Source organism: Ornithorhynchus anatinus, chromosome 11, assembly GCF_004115215.2.
Source record: "Ornithorhynchus anatinus isolate Pmale09 chromosome 11, mOrnAna1.pri.v4, whole genome shotgun sequence".
Classification (NCBI taxonomy): domain Eukaryota; kingdom Metazoa; phylum Chordata; class Mammalia; order Monotremata; family Ornithorhynchidae; genus Ornithorhynchus; species Ornithorhynchus anatinus.
Genome location: NC_041738.1, coordinates 40,511,234 through 40,533,877, shown reverse-complemented (window position 1 = coordinate 40,533,877; position 22,644 = coordinate 40,511,234). Strand labels below are relative to the sequence as shown.

At 43.8% G+C, this 22,644-nt stretch overlaps 2 protein-coding genes across 5 annotated transcripts in view; both read left to right on the top strand.

Moving 5' to 3' along the window:
• Nucleotides 1-11,266, top strand: part of CDH1 (cadherin 1) — a 55,811-nt gene extending 44,545 nt beyond the window's left edge. Inside the window, exons 9-16 of the mRNA XM_029075393.1 lie at nt 44-223; nt 2,094-2,338; nt 3,462-3,607; nt 4,230-4,454; nt 5,183-5,413; nt 6,532-6,662; nt 8,063-8,206; nt 9,500-11,266. Coding sequence (XP_028931226.1) covers nt 44-223; nt 2,094-2,338; nt 3,462-3,607; nt 4,230-4,454; nt 5,183-5,413; nt 6,532-6,662; nt 8,063-8,206; nt 9,500-9,709 — 1,512 coding nt within the window. The 3' untranslated portion in view covers nt 9,710-11,266. The remainder of the gene's footprint in view (nt 1-43; nt 224-2,093; nt 2,339-3,461; nt 3,608-4,229; nt 4,455-5,182; nt 5,414-6,531; nt 6,663-8,062; nt 8,207-9,499) is intronic.
• A 7,502-nt stretch (nt 11,267-18,768) lies between these two features.
• TANGO6 (transport and golgi organization 6 homolog) overlaps nt 18,769-22,644 on the top strand; it is a 110,944-nt gene continuing 107,068 nt past the window's right edge. Inside the window, exon 1 of one of the 4 annotated variants that reach the window (XM_007672527.4) lies at nt 18,769-19,075. In XM_007672527.4, the coding sequence (XP_007670717.2) occupies nt 18,979-19,075 (97 nt within the window). In that variant the 5' untranslated portion in view covers nt 18,769-18,978. The remainder of the gene's footprint in view (nt 19,076-22,644) is intronic. The other 3 variants (XM_029075125.2, XM_007672519.4, XM_007672513.4) reach the window with 3 other exon arrangements.

The window sequence follows — 22,644 nt, the reverse complement described above, 5'->3', positions numbered from 1 at the left end:
TACGATTGAATGAAATGACTGAACTCTCCCTTTTGCTTTTCAGTATGTAGGGCAGGTGCGGGAGAATGAGGTAAATGCTGAAATTGTAAGACTAAAAGTGACTGATGCTGACGTCCCTAATACCAAAGCATGGAAAGCAGTGTACTCTGTTAATAATGAAGACGGTTTCTTTGTTGTCACCACTGACCCAGGAACCAATGAAGGAATATTAAAAACTGCCAAGGTACGTGTGGAGATTGGGGGTATATGGAGGTTTTACTACTAGCAGAACCAACTTTTCACACTCCTGCAGCTAAGTGATGCTAAGCTCAGATGCACTGGATTGGAGGCATTTGATTTTTCCCTTGTGGTCTGCAAGTGCAGAAGAGGAAGGAAGAAGCTGACCTAACACCATCACTTTATAGTTGATGATTCACAGTGTTTGAAACGGAACTAAACCATCTAAGAAACGTGGCCATTCCAGGGGTTTGCAGATAGTAGGAAAGAAAACTTTGCCAGGTGGTAGCTGTTCCAGGGGAAGGGAGTAGACTAAAATCAGTTGGCTAAAATTCCTTGGACATTTCAGAAGTATGCGAGCTTGGTTTTAAATAGACTAAATGGTTGGCAAGTAGTCACTGGTATTTATTGAGCACTTACTGCATGCAGAGCACTATATTAAGCGCTTGGGAAAGTGCAACAGAACAGAGTTAATAGATACATGCCCTGCCCACCAGAAGCTAATAGTTTAGACGGGGAGACAGACAGTGAAATAAATTGTGGATATGTATATAAGCGCCGAGGATCTGAGGATGGGGTGATTATCACAGTGCTTACAAGAGTACAGATTCAAGTGCATTGGCAAGTAGAAGGAAGAGGGAGTAGGAGAAATGAGGGCTTAATTGGTGAAGGCTTCTTGGAGGAGGTGTGATTTTAATAAGGTTTGGAAGTTAAGGGAGGGTGGTGTTCTGTTATATATGAAGAGGGAGGGAGCTCTGCGCCAGAGGGGCCACTTGGGCGAGGGATTGGCAACGAGGTAGATGAGATCGAGGTACACTAAATTGGAATTAGAGGAGTAGAGTGTACGGACTGGGTTGTAGTAGGAAAATGGCAAGGTAAGGTAGGGAGGGATGAGCTGACTGAGTGGCATAAAGCTGATAGTAAGGAGTTTCTATTCGATGTATGGGCAACCACTGGAAGTCCTCGAGGGCTGGCGAGACAGGCACTGGACTTTTTTTAGAAAAAATGATGCTGGCAGCAGAGTCAAGTGTGGATTGGAATGGGGAGAGGCAAGAGACAGGGAGTTCAGCAAGGAGGCTTATCTGATAGCCAAGATGGGATATGATAAGTGCTTGGATCAACAAAGTAGCAGTTTGGATGAGGACGGAAGGGTGGATTTTAGGCAGGCAGATTTGGGTAGTTTGAATGCCAAGATTTGATGACAGATTAAATATGTGGATTGAATGAAAGATGTGTTGCGGATAATGCAAGGTTAAAGACTTATGAGGCGAGGAGGATAGTGTTGCCTGCAGACATGGGAAAGACAAAATGGAGGATAGGGTTTGAGGAAGATGATTAGTTCTGATTGGGACATGTTAAGTTTGAGGTGTTGGAGGGATGTCCCAAGTAGAGACGTCCGGTAGTAGAAGATCAAACCCAGTGTTTTTTGAGTAGATTGTCTCTGTCTCTGAGTATGTCTGTGGTTGATAGCTCTTGGTCTGCCAAAGCTGCTACTATAGCCAAATTTAGGAATATCTGTAATTAGAAGATTTTTGTGATTCAATTCCTAACAAAATGTAGTAAGGAGAAATTAAAACCTTCTTAATCATAAAAATGTAGATGAATTGAAAGATCTTTTAAGGGAGGGTTGTTTCATCTCAGGACAGAAATGTTACGGTGAATAATTGGGTAAGACATAACTTTAACTTGCAGTGATTTCTACAACTGGAAAAGAAACCTCTTTAGTTGTGGTTCAGAAGCAAACATAAATTGAGCCTCGGTTTTGTGAAATTGCTTATGAACAGGGAGTGACCTGCTCTGCTCTACTTCTGACGTTAAAGTAATGGTTCAGTTGTAAAGTGTAAAAGTACAAAACAAAAATCTTCTCCACTTTTCAGGGCTTGGACTTTGAAACCAAAAACAAGTACACGCTATATGTAACTGTAGTGAACGAAGATCCATTTGCAATCGAACTCCATACCTCCACAGCAACTGTCACTGTGGATGTAATGGATGAGAATGAAGCTCCTGTCTTTGTGCCACCAGTCAAGAAAGTGGAAGTGCCAGAAGACTTTGCTGTCGGGCAAGAGATTACTACCTACGAGGCTCAGGATCCAGACAAGTTTCTCCAACAGAAGATAACGTAAGAGTTAAGATTAGGGCTGGGCACACGAGCGCACCCACCCCCAGTAGCTAAATTTTCCTCTTTTCCCCTTTCTGCCTTTGCCCACGGGTCCTGGTGTTAAGCCTAAAAATACTTTCCCCAACGTGCTTTAGAGGAAAATGCACTGGGAGTCAGCAAACTTTAATTGGAGTTCAGGGTTTCCTATGATCTGTGAGACAAAGATGTTAAGTGACCTCCGGAGATTTGCAAAATGTACAAACCTGTGTGTTACAGATACAGAATACATGCAGAATAAATAGAGTAAATCGATTAGAGAAGATAATCTGTAAAAGACTTTAAGCTGCTTGGATGGAAAGGATACATTCTAAATAGCCGCATTCTAGCCATCTTTAAATGGTGCCAGCTTATGACCACCTATGTAAATACTCTTTCAGTATTTAAAAAAGTAGTATCCCCTTCAAGAGGCCTTCCCTGACTAAGCGCTCATTTCCCCAATCCATCTCCCTTCTATTTTGCCCTTGGATTTGTTCCTTGTATTCACCCCACCCACTCAGTCCCACAGCAGTTACGCACACATCCGTAATTTATTTTTATGTTTGCCTCTCCTTCTAGACTGTAAGTTCTTTGTGAGCAGGGAACATGTCTTAATAACGCTATTGTATTGTACTTTCCCAAGTTTCTTAATACAGTGCTTTGCACACAAAGTGCTCAGTAAACGTGATTGATAGATGGTCCATGGGGCGGTCTTTCGAAACCGGTGTTGGAGAGCAAAACTGCATTAAGGAATCTTTTCTTATGCTCTAAATCTGGGATATTTCTGTATCTGAAAGCACTTACCCAGAACAGCATTTGCTTTTTAATTCCATCTATTTGGGCTACTAGAATTGCCAAAATGAATTGTTCTTTCCTGGCTTATTTCTGTTGGTTTTTGGTGTCCCACCTCCTTTCCTGAGTAGGTAACTGGAGATAAATGTTCTCAAAATAAACTTGCTGCATTTTGGTTAGTGAGTTCTCCAATCAGATATGAGAATTGAGCAAGAATTCATTGAGGAAGCTGTGATTTTTCAAATGAAGTATCGAGAGTGACCACTAACCACAATTTTCTGTTCACTTTCCCAATTCTAATTATTGTACCCTCCAGGTATCGCATTTGGAGGGATGACGCTAAATGGCTGGAAATTAACCCGGATTCTGGGCTTATTTCCCCTCGGGCTAGTATGGATAGAGAGAATATTGAATACGTGAAGAACAACACCTACACTGCCCTTATCGTGGCTGTTGATAATGGTAGACAATTTTTGGTCTTTGTTTTCATTGTCTCTGCCCTTGTCTTTTCCTCTTACTCCTACTAGTGAAAATAAGCAACCCATCGCTTTTGCTAACTTTATGCCATCTTTTCTTGACATCCATTGTAGTTTTTCTGAGCTGGTCTAATCCTTACTTGTCACACTATAAACACAAACCTGGAACGCTTTTATTGAAATCAGATGTTCCATCAAGTTCACTGGTTCTGCCTTCAGAATCCCCTCAGGCATCAAGTCCAGTCTAAGAACCTAGCCATCTAGAAATGGCAGTAGCAGTTTTACCTCCACAAAGCAGTAATGGCCCATGACTAGAGAAGAAAGTTGAGAACCCCCCATACCATTAAAACTGTCCCAGAACCACCGAAATCTCCCCGATGTGGAACTTTGTCCAAAGCCATAACCCGCCAATGACTGCAGTTGATGAAGACGCGGGTTTTAAGACTCAGTCCGGCGAGAGAAAAACTGGGATCAACCGGTCCATGATCTTTAAAGTTCCATAAACGCTAATTAGATCCGGGCTGGTGGAAAATACGGTTGAATCACTCAGAGGGAAAAGTGGGGTTTATTCTTTTCTTCAAACTAAGGCTGTCTGTTTTTTCACATAGGTAACCCCGCAACCACTGGTACTGGAACCCTTCTCCTGACCCTCTCGGACGTGAACGATAATGGGCCGATACCAGACCCTCGGAAGATGGACTTCTGTCAGCGGGATTATCAGGCCCACACTATTCACATCATCGATAAGGATCTTCCTCCAAATACCTATCCTTTCCAGGCAGAACTTACACACGGAGCTGGTGTTAACTGGACTTTGAAAATGAATACGGAAAGTAGGTGTCTGAGGGACAGAGGCTGGGCACACGGGTGGGCTGGAACTCTGCATTTGGTTTTGGGGCCTGAATGTCTGGTCCATCCAAAGAATGTAAGAGTAATGTGAAGTAGCTATGCTGCAGAGAACATAAAATCCCATGCATTGTTCTTTGTTGGTGCTTAACAAATGTTAATACATTTTCCCCACAGAATATTTCATTAATCGGCCTTTTGGATAGAGCCCGGGCCTGCGAGTCAGAAGGTCATGGGTTCTAATCCTGGCTCTGCCACTTGTCTACTCTGTGGCCTTGGGCAAGTCAGTTGACTTCCCTGTGCCACAGTTACCTCATCATTAAAACGGGGATTAAGACTGTGAGCCTCATGAGGGACAGGGACTGGGTCCAACCTGATTTGCTTGTGTCCACCCCAGTGCTTAGTACAGTGTCTGGCACATAGTATGTGCTTAATAAATACCACAATTATTATTATTACCCTACTACATTTCGTGAGACTCTTTTCAGTTTTACCCCTGTTGCTTTCTCTCAAGTTCTGTATCCAAGGTTTGAGTAAGTGCCTAAGCCACAAAGGAGCCTGGGAGTCCTGGGATTCTTCTTAAGCAAATGACTTTCTCTCCAGTTTAGCCATAATGCTTCATGATATGTGCTTTTAAAGTCTTCTTCATTTCCTGCAGATTTTATTCTAGAGCAAAGCCTTCCATTCCCTGAATTGTGTTTATTCTTTCCTACAGCAAGAGATGAACTGACCCTAATACCAAAAAAGTCGCTCGAAGTGGGAGAGTACAAGATCAATCTCAAGCTGACAGACAACCAGAACAAGGACCAAGTGACCACTTTGGAGGTCTATGTGTGTGACTGTGAAGGGACAGTCACAAACTGTAAAAAGATTGGGCCAATCGCTGCTAGCAGTATGGGGGTACCAGCCATCCTGGGAATTCTCGGAGGAATCCTTGCCTTGCTTCGTAAGTGTCATCAGCATGTTTGCTTTGGTTCCTAGTCATACTGTTATTCTTCCCCTGCCAGTTCTAAAGTGTATCAATTTATGAACCGGGAACTCATTTTGCCTCTGTGGCTCTCATTGGGTAAGTGAAGTGATGGCTTCTAAGAAATTGGAGCAAAAAAGGGTCACTCTTTTGTCTTAAGGTATGATTTTTGTTTTGTTGGTACATGCATCATTCTTATGAAGATTGTGTAGCTGATTGGGTTAATTAGAAGAAAATACATCAGTAACATTGAACACTTACTAGGTGTAGCGCTCTATGCTTGGCATGTAGAAGAGTACAAAGCTGTAAGAGACGGATCCCTGCTCACAGGGAGCTTACTTAGACTGTGAGCCCCATGTGGGGCATGAACTGTGTCCAACCTGGTTTATCTTCTGCCCACCTCAGAGCTTAGGACAGTGCTTGACACATAGTAAGTGCTTAGCTAGTAGCATAATTATTACAATCTAATGGTAGTAATGCCTACATCCTTAGTAAATCATTTATGTATTACTATGGCAGTTTTCTTATGAATAACTGTGGCTTGTCCATGGAGTGCAGGACACCATATTTTGCACTTGGTAGAATTTTCCTTATTCAAGGCAAGCAGATTTTGTGTGATGTCTTTTCACACGTGTTGGGGTTGGGTATCCTTCTGTTTAACTGAGACCCGCAGACCAACTGATTGTTTTGGCTGTTCAGCAGTGGACGGAGGATGACCGGTGGAAATTTGACGGTTTCCTGTCCGTGATTTTTATTTGTTTGATATTTTAATAAGGAAAGCTGAGCTACCTTATGGAGGCAGTAGCAATCAGTGTGATTTATTGAGTGCTTCCTGCGTGCAGAGCATTACATCAAGCACTTGGAAAGTACAGCAGAGTTGGTAGACATGTTCCTTGCTCATCACAAGCTTACAGTCTAGAGGGTGTGCTAAGTTCCCCTGAAGGACCATTTTTAATGACACCAATAGTACAGAAGCCGCCTAGGGGGTGGTGGTGGGGTGGGAAGATAGGGTAATTGTCCTCGGGGTGGTGTGGCTGACTTGCATGTATTTAGCCTCCTCTAAAGCATTTAAACTTATGTTCATCTCCATCCCGTAGTCCTGTTGCTGCTGCTTCTCCTGTTTGTGCGAAGAAGACATGTGGTGAAAGAGCCTTTGCTGCCCCCAGAAGATGACACCCGGGATAATGTTTATTACTATGATGAAGAGGGAGGTGGCGAAGAAGACCAGGTGGGTTTTTCAGCTCAAGGATTGTTTCTCTCCCTCCCGCCCCCTGCAAGAAAAACTTTTAGCAAGTATAAGAAGTTGTAGAAAGGGCTCTCCACCCCATAAACTTAAAGTAGTTGTCTGTGCACGTGCTTTTAGAGGAGTCGCCTTGGACTGGGCTTGCAACCCGTATTCCTTCACCTCCTAACACAGATCAGCTGTCCAGTATTCCACCAACTTTTGGTTTCCCTTAATTTTGCAGTTAGCTCAAAATCTGGCATAACTCCCTAGTCCATTTTGTAATCAGCAAATAACCTATCTTCTTATATTGAGCATACAGGGAAGCAGTGTGGTTCAGAGGAAAGAGCCCAGGCTTAGGAGTCAGAGGTCATGGGTTCAAATCTCAACTCTACCACTTGTCAGCTGTGTGACTGTGGGCAAGTCACTTCACTTCTCTGGGCCTCAGTTCCCTCACCTGTAAAATGGGGATGAAGACTGTGAGCCTCACGTGGAGCAATCTGATTACCCTGTATCTACCACAAATACCAACATTATTATTATTACCTTCCTATTGTCCCCGTTTCCCCAGAGCATTTTGCAGCTTGGGCTAGTAAGATCTTCCTATTTGGCCTTTAACCCTGGGGATCTAAGAATCTTTAGAGTATGTCTGTAGCCACATATTCTGGTTGGGAATGGAGGGAGGTGGCTGTTTTAGGGCAGACCACATCTGGTCCAATCCCTTGGGCTCTGGGCTAAAGCACTAAGATGGAGTTGAGTGAGTAAACTTTGGGGTTTTTGGGCTCAGTTAAGCCCTGAGATTTCATTTCACCTCTCAGAAGTCCACAGGCACAAACTTAAAACCACAAGCCCATGGTGCCTATTTAATAGAGCTTCTGTCCCAGCCTAAGTTCATCTCAGCATGGCCTTGGGATATAGTAAGCGCTTAATACCACAGTTAATATTATCATTATCAAAATTACTTTTTGACCAGACCTAAGGCTCTCAGGTCAATCTCAATTTACCTTCTAGACTGTAAGCTCCTTGTGGGCAGAGATCTTATCTACCAGCTCTCCCAAGCTTCTAGAACAGTGCTTGCCACACAGTAACTATTCAGTAAATTCCATTGATTGATTATCCTTTTTAGGCCCGCACTGGACAAACTTCCTCTACATATAAATACATTTGGGGTCCATAAGACTTTGAGCTCCTTGAGGGTAAGGATCATGTCTAGCAAATGTATTGTATTCTTCCAAGTGCTTAATTCAATACTCGGCACCAAGTGCTCAATGAATACCATTGATCGATTGGTTTGGGACAATAGCTTTATCAGCCACATTAGTCTTATTACATTTGAAATAAATTTGAGGTGTTTATTATTAATATCCTGTCTTCCCCCTACCCTTTTTTCCCCCTCTTTTTTTAAGGACTTTGACTTGAGCCAGTTGCATAGGGGCCTGGATGCTCGACCTGAAGTTACCCGTAACGATGTAGCCCCAACTTCCATGAGTGTTCCCCAGTACCGCCCTCGCCCAGCCAACCCAGATGAAATTGGCAATTTTATTGATGAGGTAAGTGAGTTAGGAACAAAGGGACCAATTCATTAGATTTCTCTTCTAGTCAAGAACCGAACTGCTGCTTGTCTTCAGATTTAGAAAGGTGAGGCTTGTGGAAGGTTGCTAGGTAGGCTTGGTGACATGGTACCTGGTCACTAGAGAAGCAGCATGACCTAGCGGATAGATCACGGGCCTGGGAGTCAGAAGGACCTAGGTTCTAATCCCAGCTCTGCCACGTGTCTGCTGGGTGCCCTTGGGCAAGAAACTTAACTTCTCTGTGCCTCAGATACCTCATCTGTAAAATGGGGATTAAGAAGTGAGTCCCATATGGAACAGGGACTGTCCACGCCAGTGCTTAATACAATACGTGGCACATAGTAGAATTTGTTAAACACTTACTATTGTTATTATTATTATAGAAACCTGAAATGCTCCGCACATAGTAAGCGCTAACTAAATACTATTGACTGATTGATTAATTATTCCCAGAGTATAACAGGAGGGTTTCTCTTTCAATGGATGAAAATAATTTTACAAATCAACTTCAGAAACCTCTTTAATGTGGTGAAAATGAGAAATCCATGAAGGTTTAGAAACTCCAATGCGATTCTTCCAAATTCTCATTTAAAAATCATCCCAAGGTGTGGTTTTTTTTTGGCAACTTCTTACTCAAAACCCCACTAGAATCGGGCATGTTCTGAAGCAGATTTTGCTTTTGCTACCTGGTAATGTATCTAAAATGCTATTCAGTCCACCTGAGAGTATTTTAATAAGGGGACTGTAATCTTCCCCCAATATGATAAGAGCTTCCTTAGACATAACCATATACCTGGCCCCTAAAAAGTATTGGACCCAGGTGGTTATCAAAGTAGAAGGGGTTCAAGTAAACAGCCCTGGCTAAAAGCTTCCAGGGATGTCATCAGTGATTCCAGGAGCCAGGAAAGGCCATATGTTTGGTCATTACTGCCTTTGGAATCCCCCTACTTTCTCCTGTTGGAGGTTGGTGAGGTCACTCTGACCTGGCTAGGCTAAGGTGGGCTTTGTGGGCTGTGGGGCTTCATGGCGGGGCTTCCAGTTCCAAACAGGTCGGACAGGGCCAAGGACTCAGAGCTCTAATAGCAAGTAGATTTGAAAGTTAATAGGGGATGGTGTTTTCTTTTCTTGTTCAAGTGCAGATTAAAGCTATTTTTGCAAGGCCATGCACCTGACTGTCCGTACAACTTGGGTCTGGTCTCTTGGGGCCCAAGAGTAACCCCTATGGTGATCTGGAATGCCCATGATTGAAAAGTATATTTTCTTTCTTTCTAGAACCTTAAGGCTGCAGACAGTGACCCCACTGCCCCACCCTATGATTCTTTACTGGTGTTTGATTATGAAGGAAGCGGCTCTGAAGCAGCATCCCTCAGTTCTCTGAACTCTTCTGGCTCAGATCAGGACCAGGACTACGACTACTTGAACGAATGGGGCAATCGCTTCAAGAAGTTGGCTGATATGTATGGTGGTGGGGAGGATGACTAGAGAAAAATGTACAAGGGTGGAAGAGAGCGAGACAGAGAGAGAGAGATTCACAGGAGCAGCATTTCTAGTTTTTTGTTTTCTTCACTTCACCTGATGCCCTTCTGCGAAAGAAGTGGCAAGATGAGAAAATATGCCCATGCCTTTCTATTGTACACAGTGGCACTAATACAAATGATTGCTATTTTACAGGGTTCGTTTGTATTCTTAAGTTACTGTTTTCTTTATCTTTTCAAATATAAACTTTAAGATTCTCTGGAAAGAAACTAAAACTCTGTACTTTAGAGGCGAGGCCCCAATTTGTTTACCCTTCAGGGCCATGCTGGAAGGACTGCAGTTTCCTGAGAGCCCGGTCTCATTTTAAAATGGAGGCAATAAGCAGCTGCAGCCCCCACCCCTGCCCCCTCCTTTTTTAAAACTGTGTTGCTGCTCTTACCTGGGACTCTGATATCTGATAACTGATATCCACTCCGACTGTGTCGCCGTCCCACTTCTTTTTCCCCTTTCCAGGCAGGAGCTCCCACAAGGCAGGGTTTATTCCTACTTGTAGAACAAGTCATACATCTCTCCCAGTGACCACTAGTGTAATCACAAAGGTGTACTCTTGAAGCCGAATGTGCTACTCTTTTCTAGCCTTGGTGCTTTACTTTGAAATTTATCTTTTCAGAGTAGGGATTACTTAGACTTTAATCCAAATGCCACCAAATTATAATTGCCTGACCAGAGAATTTTTGCCAGAAAGTGCTTTTTCTTTTTTTGTCCCAACTGTTTTTTAGGAGCCACTTTTGCTGCTTTACCGTATTAAGAAAAGTAGACATCGCACTGATATGTTAGAATGAATCTGAGATCTGGCAGCCAAAGACTAAAAGTATAGCAGCCACTTTTAAGCAATGAAAGCAATAAACCTCTCAGGAGAGGGAACAGGAAGAGAGGAGGTTCGACAGGTTAGCGCTGAGAACATTCGGGAGGTCTCAATTTCCATTTGTAAATTGGGGAAGAATGCAGAATCAGTCTAAATCTTTTTCCTTGGGAGATCGAAATATTTTGCAAGGCATGCAACTTGAATGACAGATTTTACAAGTGCCTTCTTTTTTTGGCGGTTTAAATTTGGTTAATATTTGCTACATAAAAAATGCATGTCCTCATAATCTGAACTACGTAGATAGCTAATGATTCTTATGAGGCCCATGTCTTCATTGACTAAAGAATAAATTTCTAAAAAGAATTCTGCAGTAAAATCTATTGATATGTAATGTTTATGCATGAAAGTGTGAAAGGCAAAAGTATATTTGTCCAATATTTGTTTTGTTTCCCACCTACTTTTGTAAAAAGCAATGGTCTCTGCAATCATTTCTTGAAATTGTTTTGAATCTCTATATGTGTTTGCAGTCCAACTACATTTAATGAATTTGAGTAGTCATTTAGTACAATAGTTTTGAGAGAATGTGCAAGTCTTCATACTTTTGTACTGTTTGGGGGTAATAGAGAAGCATAATTGAAGCTAAGGGTCTTCAAAGATCCATTTTTATAAATTTTATTAAAGAAGTTTGTTAAACTATTGTCTTATCTGACTCACCCTAATTTTCTGAAATCTTTGGGCAAATGAGACAAGAGCAAAAACAGGCTAGTCTGATATAGAGGAATTCATATGGGAAGGGTGTCCTGGGAAGAAATAACAAAGGAGGGACGAGAAAGGAGACATGTATTCTTGTTTGGAATTTATGGGCTGGAAGATGGGTAGTTTGGGGTAGTTATCTTGGAGGTGGGAGGAGAGGGAAGGCAAGGGTATTGGTGATGTCCAAGGGGATATATTGTTTATGACCAGTTGATTTAGGGGAGGGGGAAATAATTCATGTGTAACCTCCATTTATCCTCTGACCCAGACTTTTAGAATTCTACTCTCCTCTTCACCCATTTTCATTTTATATATGGTATCTAATTCCTCATTTTTTTTATTTGAAACTCTGGCCTCAAAGCTGACTGGCCTTATAAGCACTTTTTTCAAGTTTGCCACTTCTTATATAATGAACCACTGTAAGAGCACTCCCACATGGACAAAGAGCAGCCCCAGTGGGATGAGGGTGATGAGATGGTTGGCGAGGGATCCTGGGGGAGAGAAAGGATATTCACAGTAGGAGCATTCCTCATTCCTCTTTCCACTCTTCCCTGAAGCTTCTCTAGAAGTCGCCCTTCAGTTGGTTTCAGATGGGTAAGAATTTAACCAACCAACTTCCTTACTGCTTCATTTTAGTAGAATCTTTCTGTATGAATCTTTTATATTAATAGCGGCTCAAGTATTCGAGATACTAAATTCGAAAGGTTTCCCCAGCCTGGAACTCTCTTCCTCCTCAAGTTCATCAAACCCCAACCTCCTCCCCAGCCATATTCAAACCCCCTCTAAAGTCCCTCCTCCAAGACTTTACCAATTAATCTCCAACCCTGCAATCTATTAGAGAAGCAGCATGGCTCACTGGAAAGAGCACGCACTGGGGACTCAGAGGTCATGGGTTCAAATCCCAGCTCCGCTGCAGGTCAGCTGTGTGACTTTGGGCAAGTCACTTAACTTCTCTGGGCCTCAGTTCCCTCAACTGTAAAATGGGGATTAAGACTGTGAGCCCCACGTGGGACAACCTGATGACCTTGTATCCTCCCCAGCGCTTAGAACAGTGCTCTGCACATAGTAAGCACTTAACAAATGCCATCATTATTATTATCAAAAAGCGGAGGACCCTGTGCTTGTTCAATTGTATTTCAATCGTATTTATTGAGCGCTTACTATGTGCAGAGCATTGTACCAAGTGCTTGGAATGTACAATTTGGCAGCAGATAGAGACAATCCCTATCATCATCTGAATTGTTCTTGTTCTACACAAGCTTGTTCTACTTGTTAATACATATAGACTGTAGGCTGCCCTGATGGAGGGTGAGAGTGTGTTTAGAGAAAGCAGCCTGCCTTTTTGTCTAAAAAGACTCTTGATGAGTTATACTGTGGCTTGTCAAGAACACCCAAAATAGATGTAAATACCAGCCCAGAGGCTGGAAGAGGGCCCATGGAGCTGGAAGGAGCAGAATTAAGGAAGAGCTGATGATTCAGTCACCCCTGGAGGATACAGCTGTGAACCCCCCAACTAAAAGCCCGTCCTGGGTCTTGAGGGAGTCCTGGAGGAAGGCCCAGCACTGTACCAACAGAGGTTGAATTAAGGGGCTTTTTAAGGATTTAACAATCAGCAACAAGTTACCAGTGCCTGAGGCTCAAGGTACAAGTTGCTAATGCTAATGGTTTATATGACAGTGCGGACTGGATTGTTGAGCGGTTGTGGTGGGCTTCTTGGATTTGCTTGTAATGATATTTTTTTTGCCCAGGGGCTGTCAGAATGATGTGCTTGTGGCTCTTTTTCTGACTAGTTTGTTTGAGAGACACTGTCAGTAAGTTTATATCCTCGTAACCACAAAGCCTGCTAAGTGGCAAATAAATCTTACTGAACCCCAGCAATGTAACTGCCTATCCAATTCTCTCCTACTTAGATGCAGAGTCCCTATTGGAGAAGGACTCTGTCCAACCTGATTATCTTGCATCTACCCCCATGCTTAGTACAGAATAAGTCACATCGTGCTTAACAAATACCATAATAATAATTAATAGTAGTAGGATCACCGCTGGTCAAAACTCCTTCGAGAAATAATCATCAGTGAAAAGCTACAGACTGCTTAACGCATATATTTGGGGAGAATATATGCAGGTTTTAGCTGGTTTTAGAGAATGAGGAGCATGTGAAATGACTAGTACAGGGTGATTCAAAAAGAATTGGACAGAGCACAGGGAGGCCGTGTGTGTCTGTACCGGGTGACACGAGGGGCACATACTGAGAATTTGTGAGATTATAGAAATAACTCTGATAGTTCCTTTACAGATTGGTTTCGACTACATGTTCCTATATAACCTAGTTACTGAGTAGTCAATTTTTACCCTGTATATAATGGGGCAGGCTGATGAGCAGGTTTAGCATAACTTGTCACTCTTTTAAGATCATGATAGCCCTGCTTCAGGTACATGCCATCCTAACTGCCCCATTTCAGGAGAGACATGACAGCTGGAAAAGGTCCATAGGTGAGCAAGGAAGTGATCAAGAAGCTGTTACTGCTTTTCAAATATAAATGAAATGAGGACTCCTTTCAAATCATTCAACTTCATATTTTAAGACTCTTCAACTGTTCACCCATATTTATCTGCACTCTTGACTCCTTATAGACCTTGTGCTGTCAGTAAAAATAAATGCAGAACCAGGATCAGACCAAATTATTCATCTAGTCCAGTATGGTTTTAACAGTAGCAACAAGATGATTAGATGGTTGCCCTTGTTTATATTCACCCTTTTGTATAGGGATTGCATATCTAATGCCCTAATTTTTCCCCTTCTTTTCTAGTAACCTACCTTAGCCATCTCCTTTCTGAACCTACTAGGCTGTCACTGCAGAAACTTACTAAAGTAACAAATTCCATATGATTTCTATCCCCTATGTAAAGGAGTGTTTCCTTTTGTTTACTTCAAACCTGATGCTTAAATCTTCAAGAAGTGCTTTAAGAGGCAGCATGGCCTAGTGGAAAAAGTACAGAGTTCAAAAGTTCAAATCCCAGCTCTGCTGCTTGCCTGCTGTGTGACCTTGGGTGAGTATTGAACTTCTTTGTTCCTCAGTTGCCTCAATTACAAAATGGGAATTCAATCTTACTCCCTTTTACTTAGACTGTGAACCCTATTTGGAACAGGGATGTGTCCGGCCTGTTTATCTTCCAACCCAATTTGATTGTCTCCACCCCAGTACTTAGTACGGTGCCTGGCATATAGTAAGCACTTAACAATTACCACAATTATTATTATTATCTACCCCAGAGCTTGGCACATAGTAAATATTTAACAAATAACATAGTAATTATTATTATTCCCTGTCTTGTTGTTGTGGTAGCATTTTTTTGAGACTTGCTGTGAGCAGAGCATTGTTTTAGGTCAATTAATTGACCAATCACATTTATTGAGCACTTACTGGATGCAGATCACTGAATTAAGCTCTTGGGAAAGTACAGCAGAGTTGGCAGACCCGTTCGCTGCCCGAGTTCTTAAGAACATGCAATAGAAGAAAAAGACATGATCCCAAGTAAGTAAGTCGTCTCTGTACTACTAGAATGTCTGATGACAAGTGGTACCACCCTCTTGGCCGATATGGGAGTTGAGTCTCAAACCCTCAGAGGAGAAGCCAGGACCCTCACAGCCGGAGCCTCCACAACTCTGGGGTGTCTGGAGTTCACAAGAGCCAAATCTGCTTTCTCAACTTATAAAACATTGAGAAGGTTGTGGCGGTGATGTACCCAAAACTACCCTTTTCAAGTACTGGTTTTTTTATATACATATTTTACTGTGGTTATTTTGGGTTATTCAATTTGAATTTGAATGCTTGCTCTCTTAATTTGTGTTATTGTTCTGTGTGTCTATCCCGCTTAGATTGTGATCCCTTTATGGAACAGGGGCAATGAATTGATCATTTTGTATTTACCACCAGCATACTTTCCTAGCACTTACTACAGTACTTTGCACACAGTAAGTGTTTAATAAACACTATTATTGATACTATTTACCCTAGGGCTTTGCACATACTCAACATGGAATAAAATAATAATCCTCCTAAAGGAGTTTATAATCTAGTGAAAAACAGAATCCAATTCAGCGTGCCAACACCATTAATGATATTTGCAGATTTCAGTCATGTTAATTCTTAGCCTTCAACTTTGTGGACCAGAGTCTTAATCTTTTCAGTCTACACACATATGAAAGCTTTTCCAGCCCTTGATTATCACAGTTGCCCTTCAAATCTACTATCCAATCCAATTCTTCTAGCCAATCCAATTCAGTTTTGTCCTTGAGATGTGGAGACAGACCTGTGCTCTATCCATTAGGCCACACTGCTGCTTTAGTAATGGCTGTTTAGCAGGATGGTCCTGTTGCCTGAGCGAATCAGTGGTAACAATTGACTACTTAGTTTCCCCTTCTGCTAATTTTGTTGCATTGTACTCTCCCAAGTGCTTAGAACAGTGCCTTGCACATAGTGAGTGCTCAATAAATACGATTAAATCTTTATTTCCAATCTGGCAGTTTTAATCACAATCATCAATAGTGTTGATTTAAGCCCACTTCCTCTTGTTTGTTTCTTATCCTCAATAATCACAATTCCTTCTGAGCCCATAATTGGAATAAGTTCTCTCACATTCAAATAGTCTCAGAACTAAATCATAACTGTGGTATTTGTTAAGCCCTTACTATTCGCCAAGGACTGTTCTGAAATCTGGGGCTGATAAGCAGATTGGACCCAGTCAGTATCATACATGGAGCTCAAAACCTACCGGGGAGTGGGAACATTTCCATTTTACAGTTGAGGAAACTGAGGCATACTCTATTCTGTGCTATCCTTATAATTGGATTTACAGTTTTTATTCACCCTTCCCTCAGCCCCACAGCCCTTAGGTACATATTTGTAATTTATATTAATGTCTGTCTCCCCGTGTAGATGTAAGGTCTCATTGTGGGCAGGGAATGTGTGAGACCTGCCCTGCCCCGTGAGATACAAGGTAATCAGGTTTTCTACCCCACCATTTAGAACAGTGCTTGAAACATAGTAAGCGCTTAACAAATACCATAATTATTACTATTATTACTCTCCCAAATGTTTAGTACAGTGCTTTATACTTAGTAAGTTTTCAATAAATATGATTGATTGATCTGAACCTGTTAAGCACTTGATATTCACCCAACTCTTAGCCCCTTATTGTCTGAAAGCTCTCTGTGAGCAGGGAATCTATCAACTGTGTTATTTCAGAGCTTAGTACAGTACCTGGTGCATAGTAAGCACTTAGCAAATGTCATAATTATTATTAGTCTCCCTAGCGCTTAATACAGTGTTCTACCCATAGTAAGCTCTCAGTAAATACCATTGATTGATTGTTAATGTCCCTGTGGACAGGCATGTGTTACTCTGTTGTAATGTACTCTCCTAAGTGTTTAGTATGGTGTTCTGCACAGCGAAAGCACTCAAATACCACTGATGGATCAGCTGATTGACTGAAGTATGAATGTTTTAATCAAATATGGATATTTCAAGTGGGAAGCAGCATGGCCTAGTGGAAAGAGCATGGGCTTAGGAGTCAGAGGACGTGGGTTCTAATTCTGACTCTGCCACTTGTTTGCTCTGTGACCTTGGACAAGTCACTTAATTTATCTGTCCTTCAGTTCCCTCATCTGTAAAATGGGAACTAAGACTGTGAGCCCCACATGGGGTAACCTGATGACCATGTATCTACCCCAACGCTTAGAGCACTGCTGGGCACATAGTAAGCGCTTAACAGCTGCCATTATTATTATACACTTCCCTACACTCCCTTCCGCCCCCCCAGCTAAGACCCCTTTCCCTCTGCTCCTCCCCGCTCCCTTCCCATCCCCTCAGCACTGTGCTCATTTGTATATATTCTTTATTACTTTATTTATTTTGTTAATGAGATGTACATCCTCTTGATTCTATTTATCGTGATGATGTTGTCTTGTTTTTGACCGTCTGTCTCCCGATTAGACTATGAGCCCGTCACTGGGCAGGGATTGCCTCTGTTGCCGAATTGTACATTCCAAACGCTTAGTACAGTGCTCTGGCACATAGTAAGGGCTCAATAAATAGTATTGAATGAATGAATACACTTACATCTTCTGATGTAAGCTGTGGCAAATTCAGAGCACAAAAAGGTGTTTGTCTCTCCTCCCCCCAAAAACCGTGGTATTTGTTAAACGCTTACTATGTGCAAAGCACTGTTCTAAGCGCTGGGAGGATACAAGGAGAGCAGGTTGTCCCATGTGGGGCTCACAGTTTTAATCTCCATTTTACAGATGAGGTGACTGAGGCCCAGAGAAGTTAAGTGACTTGCCCAAGGTCACAGCTGGCAAGCGGTAGAGCCGAAATTAGAACCCATGACCTCTGACTCCCAAGCCTGGGCTTTTTCCACTAAGCCCTGCTGCTCTAGACTGTGAGCTCGTGGAGGGGAGGGAATGGGTCCGTTTGTTATTGTGGCGTACTCTCCCAAGCGCTTAGCATGCTGCTTTGCACACAATAAGCGCTCAATAAGTTTAGCATGGTGCTTTGCACATAATAAGCCCTCTAGAGGTAGGACGAGACTGAGCTTCCGCCATTTACTGCGCACAGAAGGGGCGGTGCCTCGCTTACCTCACCCAACATGGCAGCGCAGGGGAGCTCTGCCTGCCTCACCTAACATGGCGCCCCAGGGGAGACGGGTCTTGTTTGCCTCACCTAACATGGCGCCCCAGGGGTGGGCCTTGTTGCCTCACCAACATGGCGGCTCAGAGGGGTCATGTTTTCCTCACCTAAACTGACGGAGCAGATCTCGTTTGCCTCATCTAACATGGCGTCTGGGGGGCGGGTCTTGTTTGCCTCATCTAACATGGCGGGCCTTGTTGCCTCTCCAACATGGCGGCTCAGAGGGGTCATGTTTTCCTCACCTAACATGACGGGGCAGATCTCGTTTGCCTCACCTAACATGGCGTCTGGGGGCGGGTCTTGTTTGCCTCACCTAACATGGCGCCCCAGGGGGCGGGCCTTGTTCCCTCAACCACATGGTAGCTCAGAGAGAGGGCCTTGTTTGCCTCACCAACATGGCTGCTCAGAGGGTGGATCTTATTGCCTCACCAACATGGCTTCTCAGAGGGCCGGCCTTGTTTGCCTCACCTAACATGGCGCCCAGGGGGCGGGCCTTGTTACCTCACCAACATGGCAGCTCAGAGAAAGGGCCTTGTTTGCCTCACCTAACATGGCAGCTCAGAGGGAGGATCTTGTTTGCCTCACCAACATGGATGCTCAGAGGGCGGGCCTCGTTTGCCTCACCAACGTGGCTGCTCAGAGAAAGGGCCTTGTTTGCCTCATCTAACATGGCGCCCCAGAGGGCGGGCCTTGTTGCCTTACCAACATGGCGCCCCAGAGGGCGGGCCTTGTTTGCCTCACCAACGTGGCGACTCAGAGGGCGGGCCTTGTTTGCCTCACCAACATGGCGCCCAGAAGGCGGGCCTTGTTGCCTCACCAAGATGGCGCCCCAGGGGGAGGGCCTTATTGCCTCACCAACATGTCGGCTCAGAGGGAAGGTCTCGCTTCCCTCAGCCGAGTTGGCGGCGGCGCGCTGCCGGGACACTGACGGCCTCAGGTAGCCCGGGCGCCGCTGCGCGACTCCAGTTATGGCGGCCGCCGGGGCAGTGCCGGTGACGGGCCGCCCCGCCGGGGGGCCGTTGGAGGGAGTGGCGTTGGCGCTAAGGTTGCTGTTGAGCCCCGGAGGTAAGAGGGCGCCGCTCGTCCTGCGCATCCCCTCGGGGCAGGGATCCTGCTCATTCCCCCTCCTTCTTACACTGCGCCTCCCCGGTCCTCAGAGCGCGGCCCTCAGTCTGCGCTGACCCTAAGAAGGCCTCCTCCCTGCTTTTCATTTTGAGTCACCTCAGAAACAGCTTGGCCTCGTGGCAAGAGGAGTCAGAGGTCGTGGATTCTAATGCCGACTCCGCCACTACTTGTCTGCTGGGTGACTTTGGGCAGGCCACTTCACTTCTCTGGGCCTCCATCACCTCATCTGTCAAACGGGGACTGAGACTGGGAGCCCCACGTGGGACCACCTGATTATCTTGTATCTGCCCCAGCGTTTAGAACAGTGCTTGGCACATGGCAAGCGCTTAAGAAATGCCGTCTTTATATTATTAAGACCTACGAAGGCTCGACCTCTCAGAGAATGCCAACGGTTTACTCTCCTTTTTATCATCATCATAAGTGGTATTTATTGAGCACTTATTATGTGCAGTCAGTCATATTTATTGAACCTTTACTGTGTGCAGGGCACTGTACTAAGCGCTTGGGCGAGTACAGTGTAACATAATTGAGATAATATAATTGAGAAGCAGCATGGCTTAGTGGAAAGACCACGGGCTTGGGAGTCAGAGGTCGTGGGTTCTAATCCCGACTCCGCCACCACTTGTCTGCTGGGTGACCTAGGGCAGGCCACTTCACATCTCTGGGCCTCCGTCACTTCATCCGTCAAACGGGGACTGAGACTGTGAGCCCCACGTGGGACCACCTGATTATCTTGTATCTGCCCCAGCGTTTAGAACAGTGCTTGACACGTAGTGAGCGTTTAACAGATGCCGCCATTATATCATTAAGACCCACGAAGGCTCGGCCTCTCACAGAATGCCAACGGTTTACCCTCCTCTTCATCATCATCACAAGTGGTATTTATTAAGCACTTACTATGTGCAGTCAATCAATCGTATTTATTGAACCCTTACCGTGTGCAGGGCGCTGTGCTAAGCGCTTGAGTGTGTGCAATATAACATAATTGAGGTAATATAATTGAGAAGCAGCATGGCTTAGTGGAAAGAACACTGGCTGGAGAGTCAGAATGTGGGTTCTAATCCCAGCTTCGCCCCTTGTCTGCTGGGTGACCTTGGGCAAGCCACTTCACTTCTCTGGGCCTCAGTTACCTCATCTGTAAAATGGGGATGAAGACTGTGAGCCCCACATAGGACAACCTGATTACCTTGTATCTACCCCAGCGCTTTGAACAGTGCTTGTCACTTAGTAAGCACCATAATACCATAATAATACTGATTATTATTAACAGAGTTGGTAGGCACATTACCTACCCACCATGTGCTTATAGTCTAGAAGGAAAGACAGCACTGTACTAAGCGCTTCTCTTCCTTTAAGCCCTTAGAGTGTACAGCGGTGAACTCTGCAGTGAGGTAGACGCCAGAATTGCCTCCAGCCTTGGATAACTGCATTTATGTCAGAATACAAAAGCCATTACTGGATCAGGTCAGGTTCTGACCAGCCCATTATTGTCTCAGCAGTATCTTTGTGAAACAATGCCATCTTTACTTCCATTTTTATGATTAAGGATGTGACCATAATGTGACTTTAATAACCGTTCTTAGAGCCACCCATGTATTGTATAATACACTTCAAATATAATATTCCTAATTTTTCTCCAACTTGCCCTTTTATAATAATAATAATGTTGGTATTAAGCACTTACTGTGTGCAGAGCACTGTTCTAAGTGCTGGGGTAGATACAGGGTAATCAGGTTGTCCCACGTGAGGCTCAGTCTTAATCCCCATTTCACAGATGAGTTAACTGAGGCACAGATAAGTTAAGTGACTGAATAATAATAATGTTGGTATTTGTTAAGATATAATGTTGTTATAATCCATTATGGAGTTAGTAATAACTATGGCATTTTAGCACTTATTACATGCTAAATGTTAGATTATAAGATAAATCAGAATTAGTCCCTGTCTCATTCGGGGCTCCCTGCCTACTGGGGAGGGAGAACAAGTACCTCACTGTACCTTGATTTTTGTCTGTCTCTTGCCCATCTCTGGCCCACGTCTTGTCTCTGGCCTGGAACATCCTTCCTCCTCATATCTGACAGAGAATTACCCTCTTCCCCTCCCCACCTTCAAAGCCTTATTGAAGGCCCTCTCCTCCAAGAGGCCTTCCCTGATTAAGCGCTCCTTTTCTCCCACTCCCATCCGCATCGCCTTGCCTTGCTCCCTTTATTCATCCTCCCTTCCAGCCCCACAACCCTTATGTACATATCTGTAATTTTATTTATTTATTATAATATTTGTCTCTCTTTCTAGATTGTAAGCTCGTTATGGGAAGGAAATGTGTCTATTATATTGGGCTCTCCCAAGCGCTTAGTACTGTGCTCGGTAAATATGATTGATTAAGTATTTAATCCCCATTTTACAAATGAGAAACCTGAAGCTCAGAGACGGTGACTTGCCTAAGGTCACACAATAAGTGAGTGGCAGAGTCAGGATTAGATCCCAGGTCCCTTGATTCCTAGGTCCGTGCACCCTCCATCAGGCTCTGTTGTTTCTTATCTGTGAATTTGTTTAAATCTCTTTTGAACTTCTTGGTAGTTTTGGTCTGTGCAATTTCCTGTCTAAAATTTTCTATCCTTTGCACTGTGGAAAGCTTTCTTTTTGTTTAGAATTTACCATCTTTGAACTTCAAAAGTTCATCTCTAGACCTGATGCTATGCAATTTGGTGAACGACAGACTGGGGTTTGCCCTATCCACATTTTCATGACTTTGTGAACTTTATTATATTAATGGCTATCTCCCATTCTAGACTGTAGGCTTGTTGTGGGGAGGGAGCATATCTGCTAACTCTTTGATATTGTACTCTTCCAAGTACTCAATACCTTGCTTTGCACACAGTGAGTGTTCAGTAAATATCTTTGATTGATTCAATCTTTGTCTTCCCAGTATTTTTGACTATACTCATGTCGCAGCTGGTCTCGGGCTTGGGATTCAGAGGACGTGGGTTCTAATCCAGGCTCTGCCACTTGTATGCTGTGTGACCTTGCACTTCTCTCGACCTCAGTTCCCACTTCTGTGAAATGGGCATTAAGACTGTGAGCCCCACGTGGGACAGCCTGCTTACCTTGTATCTACTCCAGCGCTTAGAACAGTGTTTGGCACATAGTAAGTGCTTAACTAACACCATAATTATTAATCCCCTGATCATTTTAATGTCATTGTCTGTACATTCCCCTGTTCCATTATGTCCTTTTAAGGTACCAACTTCATAAGGCCAAGAGGGATCATTGCCCATGTGGGATTGATTTCAAGGGAGTAAAATTCATAACTTCGCACAGCTCTTTAGGCAGGATGAGCAGCTGTAGCTATCCATCCTCTGGTCACGGAGAGGAACAGAAAGTGGAGCTATGATGTTGGTTTTATGTTTCGCTTCCTGCCTTCAGGAAGCGATGCTCAATATCTGTCCTTTTTGGCACCCTCCCTGGGGCTGGAAGAGAGGCTCTACTCCCTCCGTCCTCTGGTTAGCTGG